The sequence below is a fragment of the Ictalurus furcatus genome, chromosome 3 (genome assembly GCF_023375685.1).
Source record: "Ictalurus furcatus strain D&B chromosome 3, Billie_1.0, whole genome shotgun sequence".
In the NCBI taxonomy this organism is placed as follows: Eukaryota; Metazoa; Chordata; class Actinopteri; order Siluriformes; family Ictaluridae; genus Ictalurus; species Ictalurus furcatus.
The window spans coordinates 30015066-30028074 of NC_071257.1; the positions used below are offsets into that span (position 1 = coordinate 30015066).

The 13009-nt window shown below is 39.1% G+C and overlaps 1 protein-coding gene across 2 annotated transcripts in view; it reads left to right on the forward strand.

Annotated features, from left to right (window-relative positions):
* gstcd (glutathione S-transferase, C-terminal domain containing) overlaps positions 1 to 13009 on the forward strand; it is a 127218-nt gene that overhangs the window by 103278 nt on the left and 10931 nt on the right. For both annotated transcript variants that reach the window (XM_053621974.1, XM_053621975.1), the window contains 2 exons: positions 9024 to 9157; positions 11172 to 11202. In XM_053621974.1, coding sequence (XP_053477949.1) covers positions 9024 to 9157; positions 11172 to 11202 — 165 coding nt within the window. The remainder of the gene's footprint in view (positions 1 to 9023; positions 9158 to 11171; positions 11203 to 13009) is intronic.

Sequence of the window (13009 nt, forward strand, 5' to 3'; positions counted from 1 at the left end):
ATCTACCTTGAGATTGAATGGCTCATTTCTTCTACAGAGCTGATCGCTTGGTTGAGTTACATAACATGATCATCACTCCGGCGGCCCTGTGTGTGGCTTTGCTGTTAGTGTTTTGTTGAATGTTTGCCTTTTTTGTATGCTCATTGCCCTAATGAGATGTTTCAGCTTGCGCTGTGCTCCATGGAGACCTGCTCTACTTGGCCTTCAGTCCAAACCATGTGCTGTTTTTCAGCCTGGCAAATTGTCTGTCTCTTACCCAGACACAGGAAGTTTACATCATCTTATTTGTGGCTGTGCATTTGGATTTGGCAGATCTCTACTAGGAAAGCAGCACATAATATTTCAAGGTCTAGACTGTATTTTTTTTCCATGTGGGTGTCTTTCACAGGATGCGAGCCATTGTTTTTTGCAATCTTCCTACCTGGATCTAATGTCTTGCTTCTAAAATTTTTTTTATTTCACTTGTAAGCAGAGCTGGGTTGCATTGCTGCCCCACAGCTTCAGGATCCTTGGTTCCATCCAGAGCTGAGGTGACCGTCTGTTCTTGCGTGGGTTTCCTCTGGGATCTCCAGTTTCCTCCCTCCCCCCAAATCACTTGTTGTACAGCTAACGTTAAATTTCTCCTAGGTGTAAATGTTGCCTTATGATGGACTGGTGTCCCATCCAGGTTGTGTCCCCATCCTGGGATACACTCCAGATCCAACCTGACCCTCCATCTATATCGCTTATACTACACAGGGTTGCAGGGAAGCCTGAAGCCTATCCCAGGGAACTCAGAGCAGGGGACACCCTGGACAGGGTTCCAACCCATTGCAGGGCACAATCACACACACACATTCACACACTACGGACAATTTGGAAATGCCAATCAGCCTACACCGCATGTCTTCGGACTGGAGGAGGAAACGGACGAATCACAGGGAGAACATGCCAACTCTGCGTGCACAGAGTGGAAGGGGGAATCAATCCCCCAACCCTGGAGGTGCGAGGCGAACGTGCTAAACACTAAACCACCATATGTCTGGTTTTAATATTTAGTGTGTAACCAGAGCTCTGATTCCGCTTGGTTAGTTCATACAATGTTGGATTGCTGCTTGTGCAGTAAAATAGCGTTAGAATCTGGATGATCTATCTGGTCTTGCAATAACACCGTACTGCAGGATATATGTTAGCTGTGCTTGGTTACATTCTCTCTGGCCTGTCTGTTTAAATGGTACTGCAGGAGTCAGACAGAGGCTGTTACTTACGACCTCATCAGGGGTTTGAGGCGTGAAAACGAGTCGCTACAATTTTTTCTGACAATCATACATAAACTTGTACTTTCAGCTTCAGGCTTGTGTGAAGATGTGATCAAACATAGCAGGAGTGATGTATGGGGGAGGGGGGACTGTGGAGCTGTTGGCTGGTGCAGACTTAATTTGTTGTGGCTGTAGCATGGTTCAGCAGCAGTGACTGAAGACCTTTACGGTTACATTTATTCATTTGGCAGATGCTGCTGTTCAAATCCACTTACAAGGGAGGCAGAATCTAATCTAAGTTCTAGGTTGTTAAAGGAATGCTTCAGCATTTTTCAACCTAATCTCTATGTACCATTTCTATAGCATATCTGTTTACCACAAGCAATCATTTTAACCTGTTTCCTGTACCGAGAAAAGAACAAACAAACAAAAAAATCAATTTGCTTGAAACTCATTTATAATGGAAGGCTAAGGGCAGTTGACGCTGCTGGTAAACATTTATTTGCAGTCCAAAGTTTTTGAACACTTTGAGTTTTTAAAGGTTAACCACTATTGGCAATTATACAGTAGAATGAAAAAAAAAAATTAAATGAGTGGCTATCAAATACCTGAATCTTAGACTTAGATCAGGGGTGTCAAATCTTATCCACAAAGGGTGGGTGGGCATGCAGGTTTTCACTCCAATCAAGCAGGAGCCACATCTGATTCCACCTGTTTAATCAGTTGATCCTGGCTTTCAATAGACTCGGATGTGGCTTTTGCTTGGTCAGAATGAAAACCTGAACCCACACCTGCCTTGTCTGGATAAGATTGGACACTCCTGACTTAGACTTGATTGTGGTGTCATATTTTACACAGGATTTTTATTATTTTTTATAATTATAAACGGTGAGTGAAAATCTTAGATTACAGAGGTCATCAAAGGAGTCAGTTTGGAAAATAAAATCAGATCTAGGAGACATGTATTTGTGTATATGCTATACTGCTATTATAACAACCTGACCAGCCACTTCATTAGGAATAACTGCTCATTTATGCAGTCACTGACTACACTTACATGGACAGCAGTAATCTAATTGTTGACCTAATTCTGAATAAGATAATATTCTGATTAAGGTGTTTACATGAGTCGCTTTTAGAATACTCCTTTCATGTTCCTGTTGTACATGTTATAGAACATAGTTCGATTAACAGCACACGCCACGCCGTCCGACGTTCCCTCCAGAATTTCACGTATCGCCATACAGTTCGTCTTCGATATGGTACCGTATACAGTTTTGGGTGTTTCATTTTTAATGTTAGGAAAGCTTCAACTGCAGTTAATTATTTGTCGTGCTGTACGTGCAAATAGATGACTGCTTGAAGCCGTGGGCTGCGTCCCAAACCGCGTACTTACCGTCTATATAGTAGCTGAGATACATGTATTTCTCCTACTATATAGCAGGTAAGTACGTGGTTTGGGACGCAGCCGTGCTCTCTTGTTTGCCGTCAAACGGTTGAGCACTGCCGTGTGTGTACGTGTCCTGTCGCAAAATGCGGTGAAAACTCTCACACGATGTTAATAGTATGATTAAGGTGTGTACATGTCTGTAATACACTTCCATAATGCGACTAAAACAGGAATACTCCACACGTCTTAATTCCATTTGTGTTTACTTCGAGTATGACTTTAGTCGGATTAAGGTCATCAATAATCGCTGTTTACATGCTAGTTTCTTAATCAGAGTATCGTCTTAATCGGGTTAATATCGGATTACTGTTGTCCATGTAAACGTACTGAATCAGCCACTCATGTGGAAACATGTGCTTCAGTTGACGTTCATGTTAAACATCAGAATGGGGAAAAATGTGATCTCGGTGATTTTGATCGTGGTATGGTTGTTGTTGCCAGACAGGCTCGTTTGAGTATTTCACAAACTGCCGATCTCCTGGGATTTTCACATCCAACATTCTCTAGAGTTTACACAGCATGGTGCAAAAAAACCTCCAGTGAGTAGCAGTTCTGCAGGCAGAAACACGTTGTTGATGAGAGAGATCAGAATAGTTTTGAGTTGATAGGACAGCTATGGTAACGCAAATAACCACTCTTTTCAGAACACACAACATGTCAAACCTTGAGGCAAGTGGGCTACAACAGCAGAAGACAACATAAGGGTTTCACTCTTAAACTGCATAAGCACTTGTTTTTGGCGCCGTGCAACATCAAATTTAAGCACATCAGAATGGGATGGTTTTTTTCTTGCTCTTTTTTTTCGCAGGTACTCTCAATGGAAATAAAATTAAATAAAGTATTTAGATGTCCTCGGAATGATTTGAAAAACTCAAAACTGCTTAGTTGATGAATATCCAACACCTCAGTGTGAATTATCCTTTTGAAGCAGTTACAGGTTTGAGTTGTCACAGATGTATCTACGTGAGCTTTGCACATTTAGAATTGGGCATTTTTTCTTCCATTCATCGATGCAAATTTTCTCCAAAATTAGCTGAAGAATGTCGTCGGATGTCAATTTTCAGGTCATGCCACGGATTTTAAATTGGTTTTAAGTTGGGCTTTGATTATGCGATTCAAAAACACAAACTTCTTTTTATTTATTTCTTTTTTCCTTTGTAGTTTTTGCCCTGTGCTTTGGCTCATTCTGCTGCTGGAGCATGTATTTTCGCACTAAATGCAGATGTCTGGCTGACTGAAACAGGTTCTTATCAAAAGTTTGCTTATATTTGGCTGAATACACTTTGCCTGCAATGACGAGCTTTCCAGTTCTTCTGCTAAAAACAAAACAATCCTAGAGCATGATGCTACCATCACCATGCTTGACCACAGGAATTGTGTTTATGGCTGTATTTGGTTTACACTAAACCACTATGCTTCAGCTTTAGGTCAAATGGTGAAATTTTTGTTTTATCAAACCATTGGATCTGTGAAGAACTGATTATATTGTTGAGGTCTGCACAGTAAACTCTGTAACCCCTTCACTGTTCTAACTGGACTCTTAAACACTTCTCTGATAATTGCCTTTCTTGCCCGAGCATTTGTTTTGGCATGGTCTTAGTAGTGTCTGGGGTTTTTTTTCCCCCACTTTGTTTTAATGGATTTAACAGCACGCTCAAGAAGGTTCAAAGCTTTGCTGATGTTTTAACAACCTTCTCCTTATTTTCTCATTGCTTTACAGGTTCCTTTTTTCTTCATGACAGCAGGACTGATCTGATCTGCTATTTTAGCTGTGAGATCTCCCAAACGCAGATATATTCATTGTGCAAGCATACACTTGGATACCAAAGTCCTAAGCGGCCATGCATTATAAATTATTTTTCTGTTGTTTCTCGTGATCTCGACTTCATTTTCTCAGGAATCTCGACATAACAAAAGTTGTTTTCTCGCGATCTCGACATAACAAAAGTTGTTTTCTCGCGATCTCGTCATAACAAAAGTTGTTTTCTCGTAATCTCAACTTAATTTTCTTGTGATCTCGACATAATAAAAAGTTATGTCAAGATCACGGGAAAATCAAGTCGAGATCACGAGAAAATAACTAAAATTAATAACGCATGGCCGCTTAGGGCTTCCGTACTTGGAAACAAGTGGATTTAAAATTAACACGGGTCTACCCTCTTAGTGTTTATGTTGCACTTGGTAGCTTTCCAGCAGCATATTAATGATCTGCAGCATTATTCTTTCACCTAATTATTAAAATAAAGAGATTTTGTGCTTGACATTGCCTTAAGTTGTTCTGGTATCAAAGATTTAACAGCAAAGCTCAATTTAAAAACAAAGCTCAAACAATAATGCAGTTGAAGCTAATAAAGAAGTTACATTTCTCAACAACAACATTATCTTTTATTATCTTTTATTAGTAATAATTGATGCTTAATGCAGACCTCATTACAGAGCTTTCATTTTCCCTCGGCATCAACAGAACTTTTAATTTATATCGATTATATTCCACTTGAGTGTACGAGTCCAAATATAATGTCATGTATTAGTTTCCATAGAGATGCTTATTTTGGCATAACAAATGAAATTATGCATGTAAGATGTCCTATTTTTTTATACCAAAAAGCAAAACAGCATTTGTCTGATCTTCTAGCAAGATAGCTTTTTTCTTTATTTTATTATGGCCATGTTTTCGCTGAGAGTTACAGCTGGAGACCACATACGTAAAATCAACACAGTGTTGATCTTTTGTTAGCTGTGGCCTGCGTGAACTTCAGGTAATTATGTAGCGAGAAGCAACATGATAAGCTCTCCTGCTCTCATCGAAGAATTTCTTTTATTCTGTTACATGAGTCGCTATTATTAGAGAAGATCTGATGCACACTGTGCATTACTTTTCCATTAACAGATGGTCTCCTTTTTTCCTGGATGAATCAGGACTGTAAGAGGGGACCGACTCAAACAGTTTTACTATTTAGCACGAGAGCTAAATATGTTCGAGATGTAGTGTATTAGAAGGCCGTCAGAACTGAAATATAATGCATTATGGGGATGCTCGGCTTCAAAGAATTGAGCTGAAGTGGTATTGACTCATCGGATCACAAGGTCATGTGACTTCAAAATAATAATATTCTCATTTCACCCAGGGGGAGAAGGGACGTCTGCAGACCAGTTTGTGTATCTTTGCGTGGTACAGATTGACCCCATATGTAAACTTATGTAGATGTTCTATATCCCTATGAACACTGCTCTTAAATAAGGTATTATAAAATTGATGTCAGATGGTTAGGAAGGGCTTGTGTAGGTGTTATATAGCTGTATAAACAATTTCCTTAAGTAAACTGTTATGTCAGATGGTCAGGATGTAAATATTATATAGCACTGTGAACACAACCCTTAAATAAAGCATTATGCAGTTTATCAGATGGTATTGAAAACCTTATGTATGTTGTATGTAGCCCTATGAAAACTGCCCTTAAATAAGGCGTTACACAGTAAAGTGCTTATGTAAGTGTTATCTAGCCCTATAAACAATGTTCTTAAGTAAAATGTTATGTCGGATGGTCAGGATGTAAATGTTATGTAGTACTGTGAGCACTGCCCTTAGATAAAGTGTTAAGCAGTTCATCAGATGGTCATGAAGGTCTTATGTATGTTTTATGAAGCCGTATGAACACTGTCTGTGTGTAAAGTGTTATCCAGTTGAGCATGAAGGGCTTATATAGGTGTTATGATGCCGTATGAACACTTCTCTTAATTAAAGTGTCACGCAGTTTGTCAGATTGTTAGAAAGGGCGTATGTAGGTGTTATGAAGCCCTATGAACTCTGCTCTTAAATAAACTGTTATGCAGTTTGTCAGGTGGGCGTACAGGAAGGGCATACACTACCAGTCAGAAGTTTGTAGACACTCGACTGAAATGTTTCTCAAGATCTTTAAGATTTTTTTTTTTTTTTTATCACAACATAATTCCCCATAGTTCCATTTGTGTTACTCCAGAGTTTTGATGACTTGATTATTCTTCTAAAATTCGGGAAAATAAATAAAGAATGAGTGTGTCTAAACTTTTGACTGCCCTTTGAACCCTTTGAACACTGCCCATACGTATAGAATTATGCAGTTTTTGTCAGATGGTCAGGAAGTGCTTATGTAGGTGTTCCATAGCCCTATGAACACTAATCTTATATTAATTGTTTTGTAACTTTGTAGTTTGTAAATGTTACGTAGCACGATGAAAACTGTCCGTAAATAAAGCATTGTGCAGTTTGTTGGATGGTCTCGAAGGGTTAAGTAGAATGTTGTGTAGTTTGTGTGAGTTGGTCAGGAAGGGCTTGTGTAAGAGTTATGCAGCCGTATGAACACTGCACTTACATAAAATGTTGTACGGAATGCATCAGTGTTTTAAATCTGCTTCGGGCAACATACAGGAGGCTGATGCAGGGAGCGCAGCAATGGGGCAATATGATTTTTTATATATATATATATATATATATATATATATATATATATATATATATATATATATATATATTTATATATATATATATATATATATATATTTATATATGTGTGTGTGTGTGTGTGTGTTTTTGTTGTTGTTTTTTTTTTTCAAAAAAAAGTCCATGATTTTCATGAAAAGATTTTAAAAGTAACCATACACAATGTAAGTGATTATCAGAATGTGTTTGCCCTCATCTGAGCTCGGTCATGGTTTCTGCAGTGGAGAAGGAGGCGAAGAATACTTGTCCAACTTCTACTCATCCCCTAGGGCCTCTGTGGCTCTTATTCAGCTTCCTTCAAGCAGTTTTTACCGGTTTGCAGTTAATGTGCACAGAGTCCTCTGCTATCATGCTCTGTTACACTGTTGCCTTAGAGGAGTCTCAACTTCGTGCTCAAACTGCTAACAGATCAATGAGTGGACTTCGCTAGTGTGCACTCCACTCCAAGTGTTTGTAATTATGGTTTGAGTTAATCAATCACAGGGCACGAACTTACTTGTGTCTGTATCTGTAAATCTCTCTCGCTCTGCATTGATTGTTGGTCAGACTCGTCATAGTTTAATTTGTCTGTGCATGTATCGGATGAGTGTTTCCTACCTTATGGGATGTATATGATTTACATATAATATGTTGCACATTAGGTGCCAAGAGTCCACAAGAAAGAAAAAACTGTTCCTTAACTGTCCGAGTTAAGAAATTGAATTCATTTTGGTCCGATTTTTATCTTTTCAAACTAGACTTCATTATAATGCACTACTAAGTTTGTTCTTACTGACTGAAAGCAGTACAAATAAATAGTCACTTTCACTTAAATATAGCATCTTGACAATTGAAGCTAATGTTCTGACCAGGATATTAAGAAAGATTTCAAATTTGATTTTGTTTCGTATATTATGACCTTTTTCTTGCCTGGTCACACGAACTTTTAGTATTTATTAACTAGATTTAAAACATCCAATCAAATCCATGCCAGTTTATATGGACAGTGCGATCGACCATCTTTGCTTGACGGATGTCCGTTAGCGTCGCTTGCTTTTCTTACATTCGGGATATTTGATGATTATAAGATACTGAACTCATAAATTCATACAGATTCCTAACAAAGGTGACGTGGTGTGATTTTGCAGCATTTGTTATTAATGTTGAATTCTTAATTCTCCTGATTCTAATTTAGCTTTTTTCATGGGATATTTAGGACTTTTACTCAGTTATAATTGTGGCCCCCTAGTCCCCCCGCCAACCCCTACCCCCAAATCATAGCGAGTACACAACCAATCAGACGTTGCTGTGCAACTGTAATCTATTCATTATTATGCCACAGACAAGACTTATTTAAGTACTCATTGACTGCCTGTTCTCATAATCTAATGGGGCTTTTAATTAGTGCTTGATTAAAGGCAGCTGCAGGTGGAGGGTAAACCAGATATCCCTGTAGATGACTCATAAACATGTCAAGTGCAATTTTATTGACATTCCTCCATAAAACTCGTATTAATTGGAATAAAATATCGTTTCTCCAGGACTGCTGTGTTGCGCAACAATATAGCAGCATGGTACACAAAAATATAATAAGTGCTAACTACAGATCAAGTTTTAATGGGTTGTTGTTTGTGTAGTCACTGAGGCATATTAATAAAAATAAAAACAGTTGTCTGTATCCTGTGCATTATCAAACAGTCCAGCGGAAATCCGTCCTATTAGCAGCAAGAATGGTTTAAAAAAAAAAACAAAGTTTGAAATAGCAGCAAGGTGTGTATATAAGCCAAGAAAGAGATATGCTGTAATATGTATAGGACATGTGTGTAATGATGGTCAGAGAAGTTGTATGTATGATTTTGTGTTTTATATAACGCAGGTGGCTCTACATGCATGTGGTGTGGCGACAGACATGGTTCTGGATCGCTGCGTTCAGGCCAAAGCCGGGTTCGTGATCAGTCCATGCTGTTACGGCTTCATCCAGAATACGCTCAAGTTCACCTTCCCTAGGAGGTTAGTGTGTGTGTGTGTGTGTGTGTTTACTTTTCTTGTTCCTACTCATATATGAAATGTCTGCCTGGCTATATTCTTGCATGTTATTAAGTCTTATTAGATGTCCTGTCTTTCTCTTCCTTCCCTCCAGCACTGTCGAAGCAGCAGCAGTACACCATACCTGAATTCAAATAAGTTAATAAATAACAAAAACAACTTTATCATTTGCTGTGCATTCTGTTTTAGCCTTGGAGGGTAGGCTGGGTAATCCTGTAATCCAATGCAATAGGAGTATATTTTTCTCCAGAGGGTCACGAGTATCAGTATGCGAAGCCGAACGGAGTCGTTTTGCCGTCATGCCTGAGCTGTTGCCATGACAGTGCCATGTTGATTTGTTTTCTGGCAGCAGTGTTTGTTTAACATGCTGACTGACGTGGATGGTGCCAGATTGTTATTTTACAGTAAGCCTGACAGACAGTCTGTATGGTTTGGGGTGTTTCCTTTTCACGCTAATGCGCAGTCCTGAAAACAGCCACGTGTTGAACGCTCCTGTACAGTCGAGTGACAGCTACAGAATATCTCCTTCCCAAATATTTGAGGTGTTTGGTGGTGTGGCTGTCTAACAATGGAGTACTTTACGCAAAAACAAACTCTCACCCTGCTAATGTTGAAGGAACGCTAACTGGTGACAGAAGGATTGATGCTAAGGTTGAGACATACTTTGTTAATCCTGAAAGCAAAACTGGCTTGTCTTATACCAGCCAGTCCTACAGACTGATACACGTAAACACAAGAAAATACTTCAGTATAAGGCAGGGATATAAAACAGAAATTTCTGAAGTTCCAATATTTTGCCTACAAGGGTCTGGAGAATCTACTAACATGATTGAATACTGTCAATTATTACTGTTAACCAAATGAGTAACCATTAGAGATTAGTTTGTGGCTAGAAGTCACTGATCGATGACTTTTGACTGGCCCTAAGGACTCTGAACGGATAAGATTTCTGCTTTGAAATATTAATAAATACGTAATTCTCTGTCCATTCGTGTTTAAACATTCCGTTTTCATTGTCTTTTTTTTTTTTTTTTTTTTTTTAAACAAGCCATGTTGTCAGCTCAGTAAACACACCAAAAACCTTTTCCTAATGTCTGTAGCCCTGTAACTTGTCTCTGGCCTGATGAGTTGCCTTCAGCTGAATCATTTATATTAATGCAAGTCATTTTGTCTGCAACAGTGGCTACTATGTTCTCTTATCAAGGCCTTAATATGTGTTCATATTCAGTACAGTACATTCACTCACTTAAATTCAATTTTGGGTTATTTAAAAACTTACTTTATAATCCGTTCTTAACGCCAAGATTATTATTTTTTTTTTTAACTCCAACAACTACAGAGTGTCCTAAAAGTTTCCATACACAGGGGACTATGTTTGCCAGCACCACGTCGGTTGTACCTTCGTCAGCGGATGTTCGTGGATGTCCGTTTCTCAGTTGGTCCCCAGCACTTCCAGTATTTTTTAATTTGTTAACACGTTTAGCTGCAGTGTCATTGACAGTTATAATTGTTACCCCCTAGTCCCCCCCCCCCCAAGCCCTACCCCCAAATCATAGCGAGTACACAGCCAATCAGACGTTGTTGTGCAACTGTAGTTTATTCATTATTATGCCACAGACAAGACGTATTTAAGTACTCATTGACTGCCTGTTCTCATAATCTAATTTAGTGTCAACCTTGCGACAGCTTCCCGATGCAGCCATGAAAACGATTTCAATACGTTCTTCGTTTCTCAAAGGCGTTCTTAAAGGCTATCTGAAAAAAATTAGATATTATATAAACTAAGTATGAAACATTGTGGACGACATTTAGCTAAAAAAGTGTTAATTTCCTCACTTTATGGAGACTTATGGGACACCCTGTAGTCTTGACTACAAGTCATTGCTCGTCTTTCGCTTGTTCTTTTTTTTTTATTTATTTTAATTGCACCTCAGTTGTTAGATGCGTTATTAATCCTCCTTTCCTTCGTTCTTCGCAGTAAGAAATTTGCAGACGCGTTGACATATAAGGTAAGTTTAAAGGTGTTAGACATTCCTCTCATCATTATTACTTGCATGTTGGTGATATGTCTCTTTGGTTTATTCTGCCTTAGCACTCTACACTGCTGAAAAGTCTCTCATCTCTGTAGTAAACACTCTGTAGTAAAAATCTGAATCATATTGCAGAGTGAATAAGACAGCGAAATCCCTACACATGGTACCAGATCTGTGTTGGATAAACTGAATGTCTCAAGAGATTAGTGTCCTCATGCTGTGGGTTTTGAACAGCTTATTACAGCTTCAGTAAACTCTTTACAGCTAACTCGGAGCAGTTTATTAGTCTTGTTTATGGATTCCTTTTTGTTTGCAGTAGCCAACCGTTCGAACAGCTCTTGTATATTCCGTTGAATGTTAGTATATCCCGTGAGTGTACTTATTGCACATCAAGTGGTTGTAGTTCTTCCACTCTTCTTTCTTACTTCGGCTGTAAGAGACACTTGACGTGGGCATGTGAGTGATTGAAGTGGGATTGAACGTAATCAGCAGGATCTACTGTGATTGCTTCAGCTCCTCCCTCTTACAAAGTCCCAACGGACGCAGATAAGTTAAGTCTCTGAAAATAAATGGCAAGCTGAAATGGGTTTTTTAAAACTGATCTGCCATACTTTTCTCCCTGGCGAATGACCAGAGTTTATGTCCAGCCCAGATCTCAAAGATCTGCCACTCCATAGAATTTAGGTTCAATCTATTTCCTGGAGATCTACTACCATGAAGGGTTTAGGTCCATCCATGATTTGTGATGTCTACTACCATGGAGGGTTCAGTTCCTACAATTCACTTGAAGACATACTACTCCACAGATGGAGTTTAGGTCCAACCACCATCTTGAATTGTTTATTCCAACCTTGCTCCTGGACATTTAAGAACCTGAAAACTTACCATTTTTCTTAAGACTTACTTTCCTGTGGTTTAGATTGTACCTTGCTCCTGGAGCTCTACCAATCTGCAGATTAGATTAGGCCCAGAAATGGAAGTCAAACCTTGTTCCTGGAGATCCTGCCATCCTGTAGAGTTCAGCACCAGCCCTGTTTCTGGAGCTCTTTCTAGATATCGCCTGTCTTTTATATTTAAGCTCGAACCTACTTCCAGCAAGTCTACCAACCTGGAGAGTTTGTGTGCGATTGTGCCCTGTGATGGGTTAGCACCGTGTCCAGGGTGTCCCCCACCTCGTGCCCAGAGTTCCCTGGGATAAGCTCCAGGCTCCCTTTGACCCTGTGTAGGACAAGCAGTACAGAAAATTGATGTACAGATGGATTTATTGTAGCTACGATCACCGTTACGACCTAAGATTAGAGGTAGTTCAGTTTGACTACACTCAATTTTTTCGAATTCCCAACAATGAGTATAGACTAAATCATTTCTCAGATTCAGGAGATCTTTGAGAATATTTGATTTGACTTCAGAACACGTCATCGGGGCACTAAAGGCTTTTTCATTACATTGAACTTGGAACCAAACTGAAATTAGGATCGTATTTGTCTGTAGTGCATCTGTAGAGCACAGTGCACTGCTGTCTGCTCTCAGCTGATTACGGCTTAGGAAGCAATTGTGACGAATGGCATATTGGTGCAATACGAAGTACATGGTGTGCAGTATTATACATGCCTGCAATTCAGATTGCCTGTAATTTGGTCACACATTCATTCCTGACCACTGGGAATGAAGGCTAAAAATAACAACAAACCCCTCCTTTGCATTTTTTTTTTATTTTATTTTTATTTTTTTTTTTACAATTCTTCACAAATTATCTCCCCATCTCATTCTCAACACACCATTA